Consider the following 24,213-nt stretch of genomic DNA (forward strand, 5'->3'; position numbering starts at 1 on the left):
ATGTCAGCCTCCTGAGTACCTAGGATTAGAGTCCCCAGCTCCTTTCATAGTTTTATGTAACATATATTTTTCTACTTTTATTCCCTGTCTGGATCATTATTATCAATTTAAAAAAGCTTCTCAAAGGCATGGTAAAGCTTTTCATGGCATTTGGTAAAAACTGCTATTTAAAACAATATCTTGGTCATAATATTTTTTTTTTTTTATTGTAAAGCTACTATACAGAGGGTTACAGTTACATGAGTGAGGTTATGAGTACACTTCCTCTTGAACATTGTTACCCCCTCCATTGTTTTCCCCCTACCATCCCCTCCCTCCCTCCCTTCCCCGAGGTTTTTTTTTTTTTTTTTTTTTTGATTGTGATTAAATGATTACATAATTTCAAAGTCACAAGTTCATTCTAACTTCCCTGGAGCAAATTGTCTACCACAGTCTGTAATATATAACAGTGTTCACATGTTATATACCATATTTGTGATCAGCAGCATGAGGATATTTAGTAGTGGTTCAACCAGATGAGCGAGAGTTCTTTGTTTCTTAAGTCCTGTTAGTTTTGTCGTATCACCTAACCTTTTGGATTTAGCATCCACTTATCAGGGAGACCATGTACCGTTTGTCTCTTCGTTCTTGGCTTACCTCGCTCAACATGATTCCTTCTAGCTCCATCCATTTCCCTGCAAATGCCATTATTTTGTCATTTCTAATGGCTGCATAATATTCCATTGTGTATAGATACCACAATTTTTGGATCCATTCATCTGTGGTGGGGCACCTAGGTTGTTTCCATATCCTAGCTATTGCGAACAGTGCTGCAATAAACATGGAGGTGCACGTGTCCTTGTATATTGGTTCCTGTTGTTCAGGGTAGATGCCTAGAAGTGGTATGACTGGGTCGTAAGGGAGGTCAATCTTTAGCTTTCTAAGGACCCTCCAGACTGCTTTCCAAAGTGGTTGTATAAGTGTACATTCCCACCAGCAGTGTAATAGGGTTCCTCTTTCTCCACATCCCCTCCAGCATTTGTCGTTGGCTGATTTGTGGATGTGGGACATTCTGACTGGGGTAAGGTGGTATCTCAGGGTTGTCTTTATTTGCATTTCCTTCACCACTAGGGATGATGAACATTTCCTCATGTGTTTCTTTGCCATTTTTATTTCTTCATTTGAGAAGTCCCTCTTTAGTTCCCTTGCCCATTGGTCATAATATTTTTTGTGATTTTTTTTCTATCATTACTAGATACACAGTATAGAAACATAAGTATCTTTAATTGTGGCATTTATTTAAATACGCATTAGTCATATAACAGATGTATATAGGTAGTTAGCTCTTTTGATTTGTGTCCATTTGTTGCTGTGGTAATTTACTCATCAAACATTCATTAGGTACCTATGCCTGGTACTAGATGCCAGGAATATAGTAGTAGTAGAAGACAAAACATGACTTTTATATCCTAGTTGGGGGAATCAAGTAAACAGATATAAAGACAAGCAAATGGGGTGACTTTACATGGCAATAGTGCTATAAAGAAAATAATACAGAGAATACTTCTGCATAGAGGAGAGCTTCTTTAGCTAGAAAGGTCTGAGAAACTGTCATGTGAGTTTGACAACAGAACAATAAGAATGAGCAAGAAGTTGACAGAGGAGATCAGAGATGCAGGAAGGCATGTGGCCAAATCACACAGAACATTAAAGGCGAAGTACATGCAGTGAGAAGCTACTAGTAGCCTATTCAAATTAAAGCACTAAAGGTGGTGAGACAAATTTAAGCTACTAGTAGCCTGTTCAAATTAAAACACTAACAGTGGTGAGACAAATTTGCACTGAACCATTAATATTTCCTGTTTCCTTTATCCTCTCTTTGTCATCAGGAGTATACTTGTAAAAATTGGGGTTATCAGAAGTGGCACTGTGGTTCAAGCGGTAGAGAGCTCGCCTTGAGCTGAAGAGTGCAGGGATAGCGCCCAAGCCCACAGTTCAAGCCCCATGACCGACAAAAAAAAAGGAAAAAATTTGGGGTTATGGGTAGATCTATGATACTAAAATAGAAGTTTATTAGGTTAATTGTTATATTTGGAACTGAAACCATGAGTATAATTCCACAGTATTTACTCATGATAATATTAACCTCATTTTTACTAAAATAATAGAACTTACTTTTCCATAAACTTATTTTCTAAAAAAAATTAGTATTATATATTTAGCACACTGTCCATTGGGAAATATCTCATGTTTTGTTTTATGCAAAATAAAAAAAGTGTATTTAAAGTTAAGATTGGACCAAGCAGGTCTACAAGGCTTGATTATTTGTGAAACTATTGTGACCAAATTTCAATACATGAAATATTGTCCTTACACTAATAAAATGTCAAAGGAAACTGACTTAAATAAAGTACTTCTTTCCCCTCTTTTTTTTGGGGGGGGTGGTAGGGAGTTCTACAAAATGAAAGACAGACAAGAGAGTCCAACTACGCATGTTGCAATTATCTCAACTTGAACTTCATGAAACTTCTAAAAGGATGATTCAGCTATCTTGGAAGCAGAGTATCAGAAAGTGGCTAGAACAAGGAGACAGAGGAAATGAGAGATGCTCCTCTCAACACTTTATACCAATACTTCCAGCACTTTTGATTTTTAGGGGTAAATAGTCAGTTAAGTGGAAATTAGTTTTAACCATTTTCCATCAATCTTTCTCAGGTAGAGATAATTTATAGGCCAGATGGCCTAGATTGGGGTTATATCAGGATTTTTGATATGGTATAATATTTTTAAGAGAGACTTTACTAAACTGGCTAATTTGGTATGCTCTATGTTGTAAATTTGCTGTTAATGTTTTGAGCCTTGGAAAACCTTTTATTCATAAAAATAAAAAAATGCTACAGTTTAATGGGCCAAAGGACACTTAATTCCCATTCTGATATAATGTTTAAAAATAATTTATAGAAACACCACATATTTTAAATAAGATATCAGAACCAAAATTACTCTCTATAAAATGTATATAAATGCTTTCCTCCTACCAACTTTAAAACAAAGAACTAGAGTCATTAATAATTCTAGCTTGCCAGAGGCATGGCTATTTCTTTATACTGACTGTCGACTATCTAACTTAATTAGAGGTATTAAACTCCATGCTGAGGTCAACAAGCTTTACTTTCTCCAATATTACACTTCAACCAGTGCTCATTAATGTGTCTACTGAATGGATTAACACACCTGAAGATATATGTACAAATGACAGAGGGGACAACCTAATGACATTCAATTGTTCATTTGTAATAGGACACATGTTCTAGGCCTCAACTTATTACCACTAATGTGGAATTTATTAAATTCAGGAGAAAAAATACCAATACAGAAAGCAATATTTCACTAAGAAGAACTGGTATAAGGCAGTTGTTTCTGTGATTGTTTAAACAATTGACCTATTAAGAAAATGATACAATAATAAAACAAAAATATAAGCTTGTTGAAAAATATCTTACTAGGTCTTTGAAGAACAGATTGAGAGTCATAAAGAATGGAATAGAAAAAGCTAGATATTATAGTAATTAACATAAGATGGTGCTGGCACAAAAAGAGAATGACCAATGCAATAGAATGGAATCCAGAAATCAATACAGACATGAATGGTGAAATTTAATTTGCTAAAGGTACCAAGAATACATATGGAGAATTTAGTCTCATCAATAAATGGTGACGAAAAACCTGGATTTACACAAGAATAAAAATGAAATCAGACTGTTAGTTTGAGCCATACATAAAAATCAACTCAAAATGGATAGAAAACTTAAATGTAAGACTGAAACCATGAAACAACTAGATGAACACACACACACAGAGAAAGTTCCTTGATACTGGCTTTGGCAATGGCATTTTTGGATGTCAGATCAAATGTCTAGGCTAGAAACACAAAAATAAATAGGATTATATCAAACTATAAAGCTTCTGCATATAAAAGAAACAATCCACAAAGTAAAAAAGGGACCTACAAGCTGGGAAAACGGCAAATTATATATTTCATAAGATGTTTAGATCTATGCTGGATGCTGGTGGCTTACTCCTAGCTACTCAGGAGGCTACGATCTGAAGATCACAGTTCGAAGCCAGCCTGGGAAGTCTGTGGAAAGGAAAGGAAAAGGAAAGTCTGTGAGACTCTTTTCTCCAATTAACTACCAGAAAACCATTAGTGGAATTGTGGCTCAAAGTGGTAGAATGCTAGCTTTGAGCAGAAAAGTTGAGGAACAGTGCCCAGCCATGGAGTGCAAACCCTACAACTACCTCCCCACTTCCCCACCCCCCAAAAAAATAAATATCTAAATTTATAAAGAACATTTACAATTTAGTAGCAGAAAATCAAGAAGCCATTAAAAAGGTAAGCAAAGCACCCTAACACATATTTCTCCAAAGTAGAATGGCCAGATGATATATGATAAGGTGGCTATATTGAGGAAATTGTCAAGGAAATGCAAAAATTAAAATCATTACAAGTCAAGTGCTGGTGGTGGGGACTGTGCTTTGAAGCCAGCATCAGCAGAAAAGTCCATAAAGCTCTATTTCCGATTAATCAGAAAAATGCTAGACTGGAGGCATGGCTCAAGTCCTATCTCTAGCTGAGCAAATAAGCCAAGCAAGTACAACCCCTTGACTTTAAACCCCAGTACCAGCAAAAAAAAAAAAAAGGAGACAAAACAAAAACAACAAAGCTACTGGGAGATTTGTTAATATGGCTAATATAAGAAAGGCAATAAACGATTATGAGAGTGTAGAGGAAAGGGAACCCAGTATACTACCAATGGGAATGTAGATTGGTGTAGCCACCTAGTGAAAATAGTATGGAAGTTGTTGAAAAAATTAAAAAGAAAACTACCAATACACAAGAGCTGAAATCACCCTCTCATCTGTTCTTCCTTGTTCACTGTAGTATTATTCAAGATATCTAAAATCTAGAAACATCTTAGTTGTTTATCTATAATAAATGCATACTAAATGTGTTTGTCTGTACATGTCTGTGCCTATTTCTGTGTACTCAATATTCAAAAAGAAGATTTTGCCATTTGTTTCAGCAACATGGATGGACCTACAACAAAAAAATACATAAAGAATAATACAGCTGGGCTGGGAAGGTGGCTCAGTGGTAGAGTGCTTGCCTCGCATGCATGAGGCCCGGGGTTCAATTCCTCAGCATCATATAAACAGAAAAAGCCAGAAGTGGTGCTGTGGCTCAAGTGGAAGAGCACTAGCCTTGAGCTGAGGAGCTGAGGGACAGTGCCCAGGCCCAGAGTTCAAGCCCCACGACTAACAAAAAAAAAAAAAAAAGAATACAGCTAGACAGAGTAGTGCTTGCTTATAATCTCAGCCCTTGGGAGGTTGAGGAAGACCATGAATTCAAAGCCACCTTGGGCTTCATAGCAAGACTTGTTTCAAGCAAAGCAAAAGAAAACAAACACCACCCAAACACAACAAAAATGGTGAAAAAACAACTACTTTTCCTAATAATACAGTGGTTTAATACAGTGGTTAAAGTGAATGAGAGGATGAAATGGGAAGATATAGGTCAAAAGATTCAAATTAGCAGATACATAGGATGAAAAGGCTAGAGGTCTAATAAATAGGAAGAAATGTAGTTTTATAAAATTAGATGGTATTTGAGATTTTGTTTTGTAAGCATATTTAATTCTATCTGTCAAAGTAACTGTGATGACAGATATGTTATTTTGTTTCACCACAGTAATAATTTTATTATATCTATATAGCTTGTAACATTATGTCATAAACCTCAAATATACACAATAAAAATTTACTAAAACTGGAAGAACTATAATCTCCAATCACAGCTTTCTAAGGAAAACTACAACAATCCGAAGATAGCAATGGGTATACCCAGAAAGAGTACTTAATAAATTGTTACTTTTTTTTTTTTTTTTTTTTTGGGTCCAGTCATGGGGCCTGAACTATGGGCCTGGGTGCTGTCCCTCAGCTCTTCAGCTCAAGGCTAGCATTCTACCACTTGAGCCACAGCGCCACTTCCGGCTTTTTTCTTTTTTCTTATGTGGTGCTGAGGAATCGAACCCAGGGCCTCATGCACCTTCCCAGTCCCTACTTATGTATTTTATATTAACTTTCTTACTAGGATTTTACATCTAAAACACATTTTTCTCAACACTTACTTTTTTGGTCAAAGAGTCATCAGAATCTGAAGGCATTCTTGTTGACACATGAAATATTACTTCTACTGTAGAGGTAGCAAAATATGGAGTGGTCAATCCAGTGCTTTTGTTTTTTTGTAGTCCTCCCATAAAACCACAATGATTTGTAAGATTTACCTAGAAGCAATGAAAAACTCTATTAACTAGACAGAACAAAAATCCAAAACACTTTTGAAAAGGACTTGAACTTGAAAGTGAAAAAGGTGACATTGTCCAAAAGAGAAATGTAATGTATTAGCTGAATGGTAACACCTTAATAATAACAATAAATCATATTTGAAAAAGACTTCAACTTTTTTTGCTTTGCATAACATTAGGAATAGAGGAATAATGTGTTTTGGTTTTTTTTTTTTGTCGGTCAAGGGGCTTGAACTCTGGGCCTGAATACTGTCCCTCAGCTCTTCAGCTCAAGGTGAGCACTCTACCACTGGTGCTACAGCGCCACTTCCGGTTTTCTGGTGGTTTACTAGAGGTAAAGAGTTTCACAGACTTTCCTGCCAGGGCTGGCTCTGAACCGTGATCCTCAGATCTCAGCCTCCTGAGTAGTTAAGACTACAGGTGTGAGCCACCGGCGCCCAGCTAAAGTTTTGTTTTTCTTTTTGCTGGTCCTGGGGCTTGAACTCAGGGCATGGGTGCTGTCCATTAGTCTCTTTGTGTTCAAGGCTAGCCCTCTACCACTTTAGCCACAGCATCACTTCTGGCTCTTTCTGAGTAGTTTATTGGAGATAAGAGTCTCATGGACTGGCTTGGAACAATGATCCTCAGATCTCAGCATCCTGAGTAGCTAGGATTACAGATGTGAACCACTGGCATAAAGCTAGGAATAAAGTCTTTTATATATGATTAACTAATACTACATCTAGAATTATAGTCTTCCCCTCAGTATCTGGGGTTTTTACATCTAGGGATTCAATCAACTATTAGAAAATATTCAGAAAAAAGGTCGTGTGTTCTGAACACAGACTTGTCATTCTCTAAATAACACAGTATAACTTACCTATCATTTATTTCATTAAACACAAATCTAGAGATCAAATTATTCAGAATAATGTAAATCATGCTATACTCAAGTGAGTATATGCAAATTTTGGTGCCTAAGGGAGTTCAGGAACCAAACCTCCATAGACGTTGAGAGACAATTGTATTAATTTATTGTTCATATTATTTTTTCCTAAAGTATTTGAGAATTCATAATTAGTAACAATTAGCAATCAACTGCTGTTCACTATGAGTCTTTTATTAGGCAATGAGATATTAATGGTGAATTATAAAGATCAGAATAAATATAAAATCTGAACTAAAATAATTAGGTATATCAGTATTTATTCATAAGTTTGTGGTATAAACTGGAGCCCAGAATATAAAAAAGCACAAATTATACTTCAATTCCATTTAGTAAACTATAAATTTTAATCTGTGAAAAGATTCTTTTTCTTTTTTGGTGCTAGTCCAAGGCCTTGAACTCAGAGCCTATGTGCTGTTCCTCAGCTTCCTGGCCCCCCCCCCCATCCCCCCGCTCTCGCACTCCCTGCCCAAGTCTAGTGCTCTATTGTTTGAGTCACCACTCCACTTATAGCTTTTATAGTGCTTAATTGGAGATATTAATCTCATGGACTTTCCTGCCCAGATGGCTTTGAACAATGATCCTCAGATTTCAGCCTCCTGAGTACCTAAGATTATAGGTATGAGCTGTAGCAGCACCTGGCTTAATCTGTGAAAAGATCTAAAGAACACTTTCACGTTCTCTGTGTGTGTGTATTTATGTATGTAAATGTGTGTATATATGTATATTTTAGAAATTAAGTGTAATTAAAATTCATATGTGTGTACATATATATATATGTATATCACCTTTATTTAAGGGCTGTTGTTAGAAGTATTACATAGGACAATCATTAAATTGTTAATCTGGAATTTAAATATGACACTGCATGGCTTAAAAAGATAAAAATCATTTTGAGTGATAAATTGGAGAATAAAAAAATATCTTCACATTGTTAACTGAACAGATCTCATATGTCAGTGTTATTAATGGCTGACTTATATAAATGACAGACTTATTTTTACGCTATTACTAACAGATTGCATCTACTCATATACTCATCTACTTATTTCCTTAGCAGTGCTAAGGCTTGAACTCTGCACTTCTTGAATACTAGGTAAACACTAGTATTCACCTGAGCTATACCCTCAGTTCTCAGTCTTATAATTAAAAAAAGTATTTTTTGATTCATTAATACAATTATGTTAAAAAATTAGTATAAAAATTATACCAAATTTTTCATCTATCTACTTAGTTTCACTAAGAAACCAATTTAAGTTTGCTTCCAAAAGTATTCTGTCCAATTAAATTTTTATATGTGAATGCATTCAGAGCATGGAGATAGTGTTCTACAACTTTCTTTTTGTACTTAAAATGTTTTGAAAGATACTGCTGGTTAAATTTTTGTCTCCCCAGCGTTAAGGCTTGAACCTGGAACCTGGTATATTCTAAGGCAAGTGCTTGAACCATGGCTTCATAAAAGTTCATTTTATTGAGGAACAAGAATTTAACCAGTGTCCTACTGATGGATATTTAGATGGCTTCCAATCTTTTGGTATTGGTTAATATCTTTTGCTATTGGTTAATATTGCAATGAAAAACATGAACATACATTATGTTGTAATCTGTGAAAGTATATCGGTGGACAAATAGTTAAAACTTTTAAGTCAAAGTAAAAACTTCAAGTGCATTTCTAACTTTGTAACAATACTAAACTGCATATCACAGATAACACTAATAATGTATGATAGTATGAGAAATACACCATAATGCCTGATGAAAAATAGGTTTTTGTTTTACTTTAGTAAGGAAAGTATATTTCCAAGTAAATTCAATGATTATATAAAGAAGAATGTCTCAATTTAGTGTTCCTTTGCCATAAACACTTTTGTAAATTTGCTAATCTCTAGTTTTTTACTTATTTAAAGTCATATGCAGATAAAATGATAAAGAAAATTCGGTGTTCTTTGCCTGGAGCCTCATAATGCAAAACTCATATTATATACTTGCAATACAGCGATGATATGGTTAAGAGAAGGACATGTTTTCAACACGAGGATCCCCCATGTTTGTTACCATATCATATGAACAATACCCATACTCTCTCCTCCCATCTCAGCTCCTTCATGCCTTAGAAAAACAGAAGTTGTTCTCAAGTTCTGTAACTGTCATTTCAATAATATTATATTAATAATATGTAATATTCCAAGAGCCTGAAGATATTCTTATTGTCTTTTTGTTAATGATTTCAGGTTTCATCCCACTGTGGGTAGAGATCACACCATATGATTTCAATGCTTATACCTGTTTTTTTAATAGCATAGAATATGATCTATTTTTTGTATATGGTCAAAGGATATTTGAAAAGAATGAATTTTTTCACATTCTTTTTAGCATTCACATTCTTTTGCTCAAACTTTTGTGCTACTAGCTGAGTCACAGCTCCATAAGACTTTTGGTGTTTATTTTAGGGCTCTGTTGGATAAACACACATTTAAAACTACCATGTCTTTTAAATGGATTGATCTTTGCATTATTATATAATATATCCTGTCTCAGGTAATTTTCTTTCCCTTGAAATCTATCTGATTTAGTATTAATGTACCTGCTCTGACTTTTTTTAATTATAGAACTCTTTCTATCCTTTAGCTGACAGACTATATATTCTATTTGAAGAGTTTCCTTTAGATACATAGATAAGCAATGCTTTTAAATTCACTTGCTAATCTATGTCTTTTAATGGTAATATTGAGACCATTTATATTTCATATAATTGTTGAAGACTTAAGCCTGCCATCTTATTTTTGCTTTTTATTTTCTGTCCTTCCCTCCCTTCCTCCCTCCCTTCCCTCCCTTCCTCCCTACCTTCCTTCCTTCCTTTTGTTCTTTTGTTCTGTGTGTGTTTTGGTACTGGAGCTTGAACTCAGGATCTAGGCACTGCCACTTAGCTTTTTTGCTCAAAGCTGGCACTCTACCACTTAGGCCACAGACCTACTTCCACTATTTTCCATTTCTTGGTTGTATTTTTCCAAGCTCTTATGGGTTATTTAAATGTTTTCCAGAATTCTTTTTGTTTTGGTGCTGGGCCTAGGCCTTAAACTTAGGACCTGGGGGTCCCTGAGCTTTTTTGCTTGAGGCTAGTGCTGGAGCTACATCTCCACTTTGGCTTTTTTTTTTTTTTTTTGTAAGATAATGTCAGTCTCCTGAGTGGCTAGAACTACAGGTATGAGTCTCTGGTACCCAGCTCTGTTTATCATCTTTTTTAGTTTACTGTTTTAGTGTGTGTTCTAGGTACATTATATGCACATAACTTTTTCACAGACAACTAGTATATCTGTGTCTAGTAATGCTACTTTCCTATATGTCCCTTTACTTTCCCATTTGTAATATAAATATAATAAATAATTCTTGTACATGTTTAGTTTTGCTCCAATTGTTATATATACTAAGAAAAATCAAGAGAAGTTGGATATTTTTCTTGCCATGCTCTTTCCCTACTTGATACTTGAAAGTTCTTTCTTTTATTATTCTCTCTAGCAATAGAACTTATTTCAGCAACCCTTTGTGTGTATGTGTGTATGAGTGTTTCTGTTGGACACAGGGCTTGAACTCTAGGCCTGGGTGCTGTCCCTGAGCTTTTGTGCTCAGGGGTAGCAATCTACCAGTTGAGTCATAACTCTATAGGCTTTTTGGTGCTTAACTGGAGATTAAATTGGAGATTAGCCCTGACTAAACTGGCCTGGTCAATCCTCACATATCAGCTTCCTGAATAGCTAGAATTACACATGTGAGCCCTCAGTACCTGGCTCTATAACACACTGTATTTAAGTCTACTCTTTCTTTGACGTTCAGTTTGATTTAGACTGTTTTATTATCTTCCAATTATAATGATAGTTTCTGTTGTATTCCTACTCTACTCTATTTTGAGGACTAACTACTGAATGTTTTGTTTGTATTTTAATTTCTAAAATTTCTATTTGTCATTATTTCATTTTGTATTTCTTTCTTTTTTGGTGGTACTAAGAATTGAACTCAGGGCTTTGTGTTAGTAAGGTAGGTGCTCTACAACTTAAGCCAGCTTCTTATTTCCTTGGTTATTTTTAAGGTAGTTATCTTGTTTATGCTTAGGTTGGCTCTGGCTGTGATACTGATACTTGTGATTTCCTATACTGTATGGAATGACAAGCACATACCACTGGACTCAGTAATTGTGCTTTCCCTGTAGAATAATGGGCACATGTGGTTCTGTACCCAGATAGTGAGATGGAGTATCTTAAACTTTATGCCCAGTTTGGCCTTGAACTATGATTTTTTGATTTATAACTCTTAAGTAGCTAGGATTATAGGATTGAGCCAACTGCATCCAGCTGTATTTTCTATTTCTTTGCTGAAACTTTCCATCCTTTTATTTAGAAACACAGTTCCTAATTGTTCACTGAAGTATTTAAAATCTTTGTCATTTTTCCCTAATAGCTATGCATGTCAAGGAGAATCTTTTCTAGTGTCATAATTTTTTGCCAAATCTGATGTCAAAAATATTTGCTCTTATATTTTCTTTTCTAAGGCTTGCACTCTGGGCCTTGGTAATATCCCTGACCTTTTTTGCTCAAAGTTAGTTTCCTACCACTTGAGCTACAGCTCCACTTCTGGCTTTTTCATGGTTAACTGGAGATAAAAATCTCACTTTCCTGCCTGGGCTGGCTATGAACCATAACCCTCAGACTTCAGTCTTCTGAATAGCTAGGATTATAAGTATGAGCCTATATATGGAGTGAAGCAAGTGACTGACTTCACCCTTTTATATATGGCTTCTCAGGTGTGTTAGCAAAAGACTATTCTTTCTTCAAGGGATTGTCTTGGCATCCATGTAAAAAACTAGCTGAATATAGAGGTGTGGGCTTATTCTGGACTTTCATTAATTTTATTCCACTGATCATATGTCCATCCGTCTAACAGCACCAAACTATTAATAGTAATAACTTTTGGAATCCACAAATATAATTCCTTCCAATTTGTTCTTCTTCCCATGTTTTCCGCACTTGCACTAATATTTCTTGGCTTCTTCAAAACTGAGAAAAATCTTTTTATAATGTTTTAAACAATTTTCAAGGAACTTTTCATAAACATTATCTATCTCAACTGAACTTTGGATAATCTCTGTTACCACCTGTGAAATTTAATAAAGAGGCCTAGAAAGCTCATATAACTTACCAAAGGAAAAATATCAAGTCAGTCATAAAAATATATACTAAATCAATAGAGTAAATAAAAATATACTAAATACCAAATATATATAAATGATTCATCATAAGTTTAAATAATCACCAGGATATGATTTCCAAGGCAATGTATATCATATGCACATCTGCTTTAAATATATTTTCATCAAAATGTTGAAGCTATGGGTTAGGCTGATTCAATATATATTAAATGTTATTAACCTATTAGCTTAATGATAAAACAAGTCATATCAAATTCACTTTCTGTTATAACATACCTGACAGTTCATTTTTTAATTCAAATAAAGATACTATTCTTTTTTGGTACTGTGGATGGAATCCAGTGACCCACCCTTCCTCCCTCCCTCCCTTCCTCTCTCCCTCCCTTCCTTCTTTTTTTGTTGGTCATGGGGCTTGAACTCTGGGCCTAGACTGCTGTCCCTCAGCTCTTCAGCTCAAGGAGAGCTCTCTACCACTTGAACCCCAGTGCCACTTCCAGTTTTCTGGTGGTTAATTGGAGATAAGTCTCATGGACTTTCCTGTCTAGGCTGGCTTTGAACTGTTATCCTCACATCTCAGCCTGCTGAGAAGCTAGGATTACAGGCGTGAGCCACCAGTGCCTGGTCCCAGTTTTTTTCTTACTAGATAAACACTTCACTACTAAGCTACATCCCAACCCATAACTTGAGTTGTTAAATGTTTTGTCAGTACTAGGGTTTGAACTCAGTACCTCCTTGCTAAGCAGGTGTTTTACTGCTGAGCCATGCCTCTATTCTCAAGTTATAAATTCTAAAATGGATTCAATATGAATTAGTTGCCACAATAACCTAAATGTTACACTTTTCAATATTTCTTCTATTACTCTCATTAACTCTCAGGAGAACAATGTGACAAATTATTTCTTTTCTTGGTGCCAAACAAGTAAGATTTATTGGGTAGTAAGCAACACAGTTTTCTTTTACACAGCAGACAAATAGAAAAAGAAAAGCAAGAGACCACAGACAGGTTCTCTGGCATTAGTTATTAGTAAAGATGAGGAACTGGAAACTCATTTTCCCCAAACTAAGCATGCTCATGCATCCCTGGAAAGCTGTTATATAGCTCTAAGGTCTTAGAATGAAAATTATTTATTGTTCTAGTGGTTATGTAAATAAGGAAAAAAGTCTAGACTTTTCTAGTTCATTACTCTTTGACAATACAGTAGCCCCACCTTATCTTTGGACTTATTTCATATAGTTTTGATCAACTGTGGCAAAAAATAAAAACCAAAAGGAATTACACAGACAAAAATTTAAATTCCCACATATGTAGGATGTATTACACAGTTCAACCTGATGTTTGCTGAGTTTAAATCATTGTATGATCTGTTAAATATTTCTCTGCCCTTAATTCTGTGATATCATGATTCCAAAAAAGCAAATGCTATCCCTAAAACAAGGTATGTTATTATGCTTAAGTGAAGTGATAATGTAAAATTTTGTAATTTTTTTAAAGGTGGCATATCTTTAGTAGAAATTGGGTGGCATTACAGGAATAATGAATCAAGTATCTACATAGTACTGTATGTAATTCTATGCATTATTTTTTCCTCAGTAGTAATCTCCTTGGTACCAAATATGTCTGAGGATACCAAAGATCTATATATAGTCTTAAACCAACCAATACTTTTCCCCCCAAGACCCCTATTTTTGCTGTATTTGCAGATGAGATAAAAGGTAGAAAACAGTTTTTTAAAAAAGTCAATTGTTAAGCTTTTGTGTCTCCTAAAATAGTGTTTCTAAATAGCTGAAAAGACAAAAAAATTTTGTTATAAAATAGTCATAGGTTTGGTATCCATGGATTCAGGTAACCATAGATGGAAAGTATTTTCTTAAAAAATGCATTTGTGCCAGGCTCCAGCTGCTCATGCCTGTCATCCTAGCCACTAAAGAGACTGAAACCTAAAGGATCATGGTTTGAAGCCAGCCTGGGCAGAAAAGCCCATGAGACTCCACTTCAACCAACAAAAATCTGGGCTGAAGGTGTAGCTCAAGAGGTAGACTGCCAGCTGTGAACAAGGAAGAGGGTGAGGCATACTGAATTTTAAAAGTTTTTTTTAAAAAAAAAAAAGTACTTAACATTTTTTCCTCATTATTGCTTAAGCAATATAGTTTAATGACCATTATATAAAATTTAGTATTAGGTATTGTAATTTAATCTACGGATGTCTACAAGTAAATAGGTTACGTGCGAGTTATAAATAAATAACTCAAGAGACTGGAACACTTTTGTATTCTGATATCTGCAGAAGTATTCTGAAACCAACCCTTACTAGCTACCACAAGATTACTTTAGTGTGACATTTGCTTTCATTAAAAAAAGTACCTCCCAACCAAGACCAGCTACAAAATCTTCATATGCTTGACTTCCTCCTGTGTTGGTAAGAATGGAGTGTTTGTCTTCTTGTCCTTCTGCAACATAAAATACTGCAATCTTGTGGGTCTCTCGGCTATTAAAAAAAAAGATTACAGCATTTATTCATTTATCCATTAACCCCTCTAGTAATTCAATTCTATGTACATAATGTGTTAGTTATAATAGGGAGATGAAAAAGACATGTTATGGTCTGTGGAAGAAGACAAGTAATTGCAATAAATTAAAAGATTACAAAGGTGACACAACTGCTACTGGAACAGAAGGAAGGCACTATTTCTTTTGACTGGGAAAACAGAGCAACTCAGAGGAGAAGGTAAAACTTAAGTTAGAGTAGTTAGCTTCATACATTATGTTTTTCTATCCTTATATGTTTTCAGACAAACTTTGAATCCAACAATTGTGAATCCCAGTTTTAAAGGAAATGTCTTAGAACTGAGTAGGAATACAGAGATGAGTGAGAAATGTATTCCTTCAAAGCACATATAATACTGAAGAAATATATATATACAAAAAACTATGGATTCATTTTATTACTATGGTCTTTGATATTTTACTTTTGGTTTCCTCTTTTTTCTTTCTTTCAGATTTTGAGACAGTCTTGCTGTGAAGCCTAGCTGGTCTTGAAGTTACTATGTAGCTCAGGCTGGCCTTGAATTCTCCATCTTCCACCCTCAACCTCTCTAATGCTGGTATTACACATGTGTATAACTATACCCAGATTCGAGATTTAAAAGGGTTCATAAATGTCACCTTTCCAAGCTAATTAGGGCACAGTATGTTTAATCAATATTGATTTAACAAGCATGGGTTAACAAACTTATGACCAGAAGTAAAGTTTCTATTAATTAACCACTTAGAAATATTGGTGAGGGGCTGGGGGTTTAGCCCAGAGGAAGGGCGCTGCCCAGCGCGCACAAGGCCCTGGGTTCGGCCCTCAGCCCTGGAAAAAAAAAAGAAAAAGAAGAAAAGCTACAAAAGACCAAAAAAAAAAATATTGGTGAATATACAGAAAAATTTCAATGTGCCATTGAATCAACATTTTTGGAGTGGAAGACTTCCTGAGTTGTAGATTAAGAATCTTACTAGTAAAATACAATTTAATTGTGTGTGTGTGTGTGTGTGTGTGTGTGTGTCCAGCAAAAATGATTTTTAAAAAAAGCATCATCAAGTTTTTGTTTTTTTGTAAAGACATTTAGGAATGAGGAAATATTAATTTAAGGAAATCTACTAAATTGTTAGCAATAGTGATTTGACATGAGCCATATGTGTTCTCTTTTCTCATCCTCTCAGCAATATGTTATAAATGTTTTGCCATGGGCATCTTACTTAAGCCTAGAAGAGGAAGGACCGTAAGTTTTATCCTGGACAATGTGGGCTATTGGTAATATTTTTCATCTTTTTCCAGGTCCATGTCACAAAAGCTCTATTCTAGCTATAAAAGTACAGATAAATGGACCACATAGCCCTTCCCTTACCTAACATCATTTCTAGACTAGGTGCTGAAGGCTGAGAATCCCAATATTCTTCATTCTCACTTGCCTACAGAGAGAAGGGTGAAGGTTCTTCTAGTAGAAGTAAGCTAAGAAGATCAGGGACTGTCAACCCTTCTAGTGCCTAATTGTAGAGTAGAGCTGAAGGTGTCACTTCAAATAAGCCCCTAACCTCAGTTATAGATACTGGTGCTCAGGGTGAAAGGCAGGTCATAAGGACAAAGAACTTAGAACTACTTCTGTTTAAGAGGACTATCTGGAAAAGAGCCTGGGATAAATTCATTAAGAGAAACTGGTAGCTATGACACAAATGACATATCAAAGCATCTAATTTAAGGAACCAGGAAAAAGACAGTAAAAAAAAAAAAAAAAAGCCCTTCTGGGATCACAGTTAATTCTGGAGGTCAAGAAACCTGTGTACATGCACTAGGCTAAATCTAATTAGAAACAACTGGAATAAGGTATATGACAGATACATATATTTATTAACACACAGTCAATTCCTAGGAAGAAAAGCCTTAAATATAATATCTAGTCATTCCTGGAAGACTGATAATCTGTGTACAGGCCCAAGGCTATATAACATTTTTGGAATGACCAGAGTGAAACTTCAAGCTATTAGGCTCTGTGTGAAGGTGGAACAAAAATGGAACAATGATCTGTGATAATAGCTTCCCAGTTGCACAAATCCAGCAGTAAATAGTGAAAATGTGTCTGCCTTGAGCACAAACTTTGATGAATAAGTGGGCGTTGTAAACCCAAGGAAGATGTTCTCATTGATTAGGCTAAAACAGAAAAAAAAAATTGGAGTAAGGAGATCAGATTTTTTTGGAAGCCAAATTGCTTCCAATGAGGAACAAGCCAACAACCACTAACATACTTTTAATTCAAAGATCAAGCTAAAAAGAAATGAAATAAGTACCATGCAAAAATGAAAAAAGTACCAATACAGCTAGAGTTAAGTCTTCTGTCAGACTTATTTTAAAATCAAAATAATAAACAAAAATCAATGAAGCTAAAACCTGTTTAAGATGATCAACCAACAACTAAAGTGAGGAAGAAAAGTAGAGACTTACATTACTAAAATCAAGAATTTAGGTAAAGACAACATCACATGCCTTCAAGAAATAAAAAGGATAGGAAATAGAGGCTGAAAAGGTGGGGCTCAGTGGTAGAGTGCTTGCCTTGCATGCATGAGGCCTTGGTTTCAATTACTCAGTACCACATAAGCAGAAAAAGCCAGAAGTGGCGCTGATTGAAGTGTAGAGTGCTAGCCTTGAGCTGAAGAGCTGAGGGACAACACCCAGGCCCAGAATTCATGCCCCACAACCAACAACAAAAAAAAGGATAGGAAATAATATGAAAAAGTCTATGCCAATAAATAAGTTAGATTAAATAGGTAAATTCGTAAAAAGACACAGTTTTCTGAAACTAATAAGATGAATAAAATTCGATTTGTAGGTAGTAAAGATGACTTTCGTTTAGTAATTTGATTGAAAAGTAAAAATGTTCCTACTTGCAGATGGCATCATTTTATATGTAGGAATAGCTCAGTAATGTTAAAATACACAAAAACTATATACAGAGATCAACTGCATTTCTCTTTTTTTTTTTTCTTTTGTTGTTGATCGTGGGACTTAAACTTGGGGTCTGGGAACTGTCCCTGAACTCTTTTGATCAAGGCTAATGCTCTACCACTTTGAGTCACAGCACTACTTCTAGTTTTCTGGTAGCTAACTGGAGATGGAGAGTCTCATAGACTTTCCTGTCTAGGCTGGCTTTGACCCATGATCCTCAGATGTCAGCCTCCTAAGTAGCTAGAATTATGGATGTCAGTCACCAGTGCCTGGTTTCAACTGCATTTCTATACACTAACAATGAATAATTAAAAAAAAATGAAGAAAAAAATCCTTTTATGAAAGGATAAAAACTATATTTTACAAATGTAAAATTTATACTCTGAAAACAATAAAACATTGTCAAAAGAAATTAAAAATCTAAATTGAAAACTTTCCCATGTTCATGGACCAAAAGACTTAATTAATATTGCTAAATGACAGTACTACCTAAATTGATCTATAGATTCAGTGCAAGCTCTATAAAAATCTAAAGTACTCATCTTACAAGAATCAACAAGATTAGCAGGCCCAGTGGCTCACCTGTAATCCTAGCTATTCAGGAGGCTGAGATCTGAGGATCTCGGTTCAAAGCCAGCTCAGGCAGGAAGGTCAGTGAGACTCTATTCTCCAATAAACCACTCAGAAAACCGGAAGTGGCGCTGTGGCTCAAGAGGTAGAGCACTTGTCTTGAGCTGAAGAGCTGAGGGACAGCACCCAGGCCCAAAGTTCAAGCCCCACAACCAACAAAAAAACAAAAAAGAATCAACAAGATAATCCTAAAAGTCACAAGAATATGCAACAAATGTGAAACAGGCAAAGCAATTTTAAGAAAGAATAGCTGGAGCACTCACACTTTGATTTCAAAACTTGCTGCCAAAGAAATCAAGGCCTCATAATACTGCCATAGGAAGAATCACATGTCTAGAAATAAACTCTTATCAATTGCTTTTTGATAATAATGCCAGAATCATTCAATGGAGGAAAAGAATAATTTCTTCAAAAGTAGATATCTACCCGCAGAAGAACAAAGGTGTTGTACCATCTACAAAAAAATTAAGTAAAAATGCTCAATAGGAAATGTACTAATTACCTTACTCATGTAACTATAACCCCTCTGTATACTATTTTTACAATGAAAAAACACAAAAATTAAGTAAAAATGGATCACAGACCTAAATTAAAAGGTTAAACTATGAAGATTTTAGACAAAAACACAGGACCACATATTAAGCAAGAGCTTCTTAAATAAAACATGAAAAACACAAATGATAACAGAAAATAATAGATAAACTTGGACTTCATCAAAATTAGAAATTTTTGTGTTATGGATGCTATCATTAATGAAGTGAAATGACAACCTGAATATTGTTGATTTATGAGACTGTTTGTACAGAATTTGTATCCCAAAAGATATAAAGAACTCTTACAACTCCTCAAGTTGAAGACTGTCAAGTAATTGTTTCCTAGGGCTTCTATAACAAATTACACAAACCAGGTAGCTTTTAAACAATAAAAATTTGTTCTCATATATGGATCTAGATGCTAGAATTCAGGAATAAAAGTGTTGATTCTAGAATGAGGTTTTTTTTTGGTCTTTCCTGATTGTAGACAATCCTTAGCATTCTTCACTTCTAGCTGCAATTTCTGCATGGCCACATGACTTCTGTGTGAATATGTGTATGTGCCTTCAAATGGCTTTCTTATAAGAATGCCAGTTATGAAATTTAGGGGCATATCCAAACTAATATGACCTCATTTCAACTAACTGCAACCCTACTGCCAAATTATGACCTGAGGTTCTGGTGGATATGAATTTTTATGGAAAATGCACAAGAATAGTCATAGCAGCATTGCAGTGTTCATTATAGTCAAGAAAGTGAAGTCCAAATGTCCTAACAGATGAACAAAATGCATTTTATCCTTATAATAGAATGCCTAGCAATAAAAAGCAATGAAGTACTGAATGAAGCATGCTGCAATGTATATAGACTTTGAAATCATCATGTTGATCTGGGCCCATAGTCCAGCAGTAGAGCAGCTACCTAGCATGCACAGGTCCTGGGTTAGATCTTAGCATAGAAAACAAAACAAAAACACGTTTTCTGTGACATATAGCTGATACTTTGTGTGAAACCATCATGTTAAGTGAAAGAAGCTTCCATAGGAGACTACATAGTGTTTTATTTCACGTGTGTATAGTCTCCCTCACTATATTGCAGTTCACTTACTGTGATTTCCCTATATTACAGGTTTAAAAAAATACTTTATATCTAATTCTGTATTACTGAGTTTTTGCTGTATCATGGGACTTTGCAGTATATAGGTATTTATCTAATATTTATGATTTTATTTTTTGCCTAAAAATTTAAATATAAACAATATAAAATGTTAATTCAAACATATTAAAAGGATGTTATATTGAAATAAAATGCAATATATATTTCATCAGCAGATGGCTACCATATTGAACTCAATGGAAATTCGGTAAGCCACTACTGCTTGTGCAAGTTTTGCTAAAGTGAGATTGTACATGGCACACTACTGGCTGATGGAATGGAAGGTGACCACCACAGCACTGTGTTCCAAATCCTGGGCGCTGACTGGCTCAGTGACTGTAGCATAGATTTGTTTGCTCTCCCCCACTGTGCCCATATGTTTAGCATCTCTCCTTGTGCACTTCACATCAATGTGTCATTGTTGTGTATAGTGTTGCTCTGTGGTGTTGTGTGAAATTTTTGTAAAAGTTTAAATTTATTTTAAGCCCAAGCCCTATTATGACACCTAAATGTTCTGTACCTTCTAAGCAATACACTGCTTCTAGCAATGTACCCAAGCTCCAGAGGGAGATGCTTACCATTAAAGAAAAGGTGGAACTTCTCCAACATGTTAAAGGAAGGCAAAAACTATGCAGCTGTAAGCCGCCATTACAGGATTAATGAATCTATTGTTTGCTACATAAAGAAAGGCAAGAAGAATATTAGGTCTATGGCAACAATGACTTTTAACAAGCCTACAAAGAGAGTGGTTATTTCCCACAATAAGGCCATTGTGTGGATAGAGTCTGCATTGGCACTGTGGATAAATGACTACAAGAGGAAGAATATCTCGATGGATACCAACACCTTCCAGATGACGGTCAAGAAACTTTATGATAGCATGAAAGCATGGATGTTGATGTTCACAATGGTCACAAGATGAAGACAAGGACAATGATGCAGAAGTAGGACATCTGAGTGCTTCTCCCACCAGACCAACCCCATTCAGTGCCAGCAAGGGCTGGTTTGACAAATTTCAAAGACTCTCTGGACTCAAGAGTGTTTCTCTGCATGGAGAAGCTGCTTCTGTGGATAAAGCCAGAGATGAGGAGTACTTGAATGACATGTTCAAATCCATCACTGAGGAAGGGGGCTATAAGCCTGAATAAGTTTTGAACATGGATATGAAATGGGCTTATTTTGGAAACAGATGAGGTCTTGCACTGTTATTAAGAAGGACAAAGCAAAAGCCCTTAGTTTTAAGGCCCCAAAAGATTGAGTAACTGATTATGTGTGGGAGTGCTGCTAGCTTTATGATAAAGCCAGGGCTTATTTATGTCAAAAAACAAAAACAACCAAGGACTCTAAAAAACAAAAATAAGAATGTGTTGCCTATGTACTAGATGCACAACCCAAAGGCCTGGATCAGGAAACTCCTCATGGCTGATTGGTTCCACCAGTGCTTTATCCTGGAGGTTAAGCTTTATCACTCTGCTAAGGCTGTGAAGCTGGCAAAACTATTGGGAGGAGATGGTTTCAAGACTATGACTCCTGGCGCTGTGAATGACTTGATTAATGTTCACTCAGAACCACTGATGCACAATCTGACTGGGATGACAAAATTAGTAAGTGAAGAATGGGATGAGGAAGAAGATGAACTACAGGCTGAAGAGGAAGAGAAGGTTGGCCTAACACTTGACTGTCTTGCAACCAGGGTCAGAATGGCCAAAGAATTTCAGCAAGTGGCTAAAGAATGGGATGCCCAGATGCTTCATTCATTGCACTTCATAAATACAATCAAGAGAAAAACCTTCTCACTCAGAAGAAAAAGCAGCACCAGCAACTTGGATAAAGATCAGTTACTCCTTCATCTTTAGTGGGAATAAAAGTTATGGTCTAGGGTGAAGATATTGCACTATCTGATAAAGCGCCTGATGAAGTGGTGCCTTCACAAGAACTGAAATGTTCTTGGCTGTGCAGTACATTCATCTCATCATCATCACCTTCATCACCATCAGTACTACACAGCTACATAATTTGTAATTCAAGTTGTAGTACACTTCACTGGTGAGTACCCATATAGAATTTTATATATTGCTAAAATTACATAGGTTGAAGAGTGTAGAAAGTGTTTAAGAGCATATCAAGTGTTTGTAAGAGAGTGGGAAAGGTTTATAGGAGAGTGGGAAGAGTTTATAAAGCCTTAAAAAGATATACACAAAATAATAATAAAAATAATGCTACTTCACAGATTTTCACTTATAGTGGAGGTCTCTGGAATGTAATTCCTGTGATAGGGATATGTATATATACATATATGTATGTATATATACATGGGTGTATATATATATATATATATGAATATACATATGGATATAAATATATATATTCCAGAATGGAAAAATTCATTGAATAGATTAATAGTCTATGGCCAGGGGATAAGAAGTAGTGTTTGAGAGAAAATGAGGAGTGCCATGATAATTGGGCTTCTTTTCAAAAGGACTAAAATGTTCTATAATTAGGTTACAGTGATAGCTTATGCAGCCTTGTGAATATACATCTACTAATATATTACTAATTGTATTTCAGTGTTGGTTTGCTAATTTGTGGGGAGTGAGGAAGATTATCTACTAGATATGAAAGTGTATTATAAAGCTATAATAGATGCTAGTGGCTTACGCTTGTAATCCTAGCTACTCAGGAGGCTGAGATCCGAGGACTTCAGTTCAAAGCTAACTCAGGTAGACAAATCCTAGAGACCCTTCCCTCCAATTTAGCAAAAATCTGGAAGTGGAGGTATGGCTCAGACGGTAGAGCATCAGCAGCAAGGAGGTGAGGCCCTGTGTTCAAGCCCTGGTAGTGATACAAAAGGGGGGGGAAGCTATAATAAAGTTATATTTGTATAAGAAACAGGTAAGATTTGGCAGCTTAATATTTGGTAAAAGAAACATCAAATCAAAGGTTAAGGTATGAGTTCATTCAATAAATTATTGAAACATTATTCACCAACATTCAAGCTAGTTCCAGTTCTCGTTCCATAACTGAAAATGTATTCCAGAAGGAATAAAGAATTAAACGTAAAATAATTACTACCTCCACCAAATAAATATCTTTAAAGAAATATAGAATCTTTAGATGACTTCAACATTTCATTCTGTAAGTACATAGTTGTGTGTCTATTTATATAGAGGGAATCCAAAGGAAAATACAGATACAACTCTTTTCATTTTTATGTAGATCTATGTTAAACAATCTTAAGTTGAAATGGAAAACTAAACAACTAGCTTTCACATATAGTATATTTTTTTCTTTTTCTTATTAAGGAATTGTACAAAGTGATTGCAAGTCTGTAAGTCAGGTTAATGAGTACAATGTTTCTTAGACAATGTCACCCCTTCCTTTGCTTTCCTTCATTTTCCCCCTCCCATCTCTGCCCTCAACTTGCATAGTTCATATTTGAATATATTGAATATTAAGTATATTGAATAACAATGGCTACATTTTCTCATCCTTTCTCCCCAGTCCTGTCTTCTAAACATTGATTTTTAACACATATATACACATATGAATCATTATTGCAAGTAAGAGAAATTCCTTAAAACCAGAATTAAGTGTAGTAAGAATTTTATTTTTTATTTTTTTTGTAGTAAGAATTAAAACATTAAAATTTCATTTGAATATATGAAAATTACAGGGCCAGGGATTGAAAACAGGGCCTTATACATGCCAGGCAAGTAGAGTTCTATCAATGAGCTATAACCTCAGCCCATTTAACTTCCCTAATAGTAAAAAAATAAAAATTTGGTCAGTTATAGTCCTAGCACTCAGGACATGAAGGCAGGATTGTGAGGTCAAGATCAGCATGCACTACATAGCAAAGACCCTCTTTCAACCAAGCAAAAAGAAAAATTAAATAGATAACATGATCAGTCTTTCAAGCTATAATGATTGGTAATACATGACTAAT

General features: G+C 35.3%; 1 protein-coding gene across 6 annotated transcripts in view; it reads right to left on the reverse strand.

Moving 5' to 3' along the window:
* The window catches only part of Ralgapa1 (Ral GTPase activating protein catalytic subunit alpha 1), a 222,137-nt gene that overhangs the window by 42,478 nt on the left and 155,446 nt on the right, over nt 1-24,213 (reverse strand). For 5 of the 6 annotated variants that reach the window (XM_042677921.1, XM_042677925.1, XM_042677922.1 and 2 more), the window contains exons 35-36: nt 14,832-14,955; nt 6,168-6,323 (exon numbers count right to left, since the gene is read on the reverse strand). In XM_042677921.1, coding sequence (XP_042533855.1) covers nt 6,168-6,323; nt 14,832-14,955 — 280 coding nt within the window. Of the gene's footprint in view, nt 1-6,163; nt 6,324-14,831; nt 14,956-24,213 lie in introns of all 6 variants that reach the window. The other variant, XM_042677924.1, reaches the window with a different exon arrangement.

The sequence above is a fragment of the Dipodomys spectabilis genome, unplaced genomic scaffold, assembly GCF_019054845.1.
Source record: "Dipodomys spectabilis isolate Male_0828 unplaced genomic scaffold, ASM1905484v1 ptg000042l, whole genome shotgun sequence".
Taxonomy (NCBI): Eukaryota; Metazoa; Chordata; class Mammalia; order Rodentia; family Heteromyidae; genus Dipodomys; species Dipodomys spectabilis.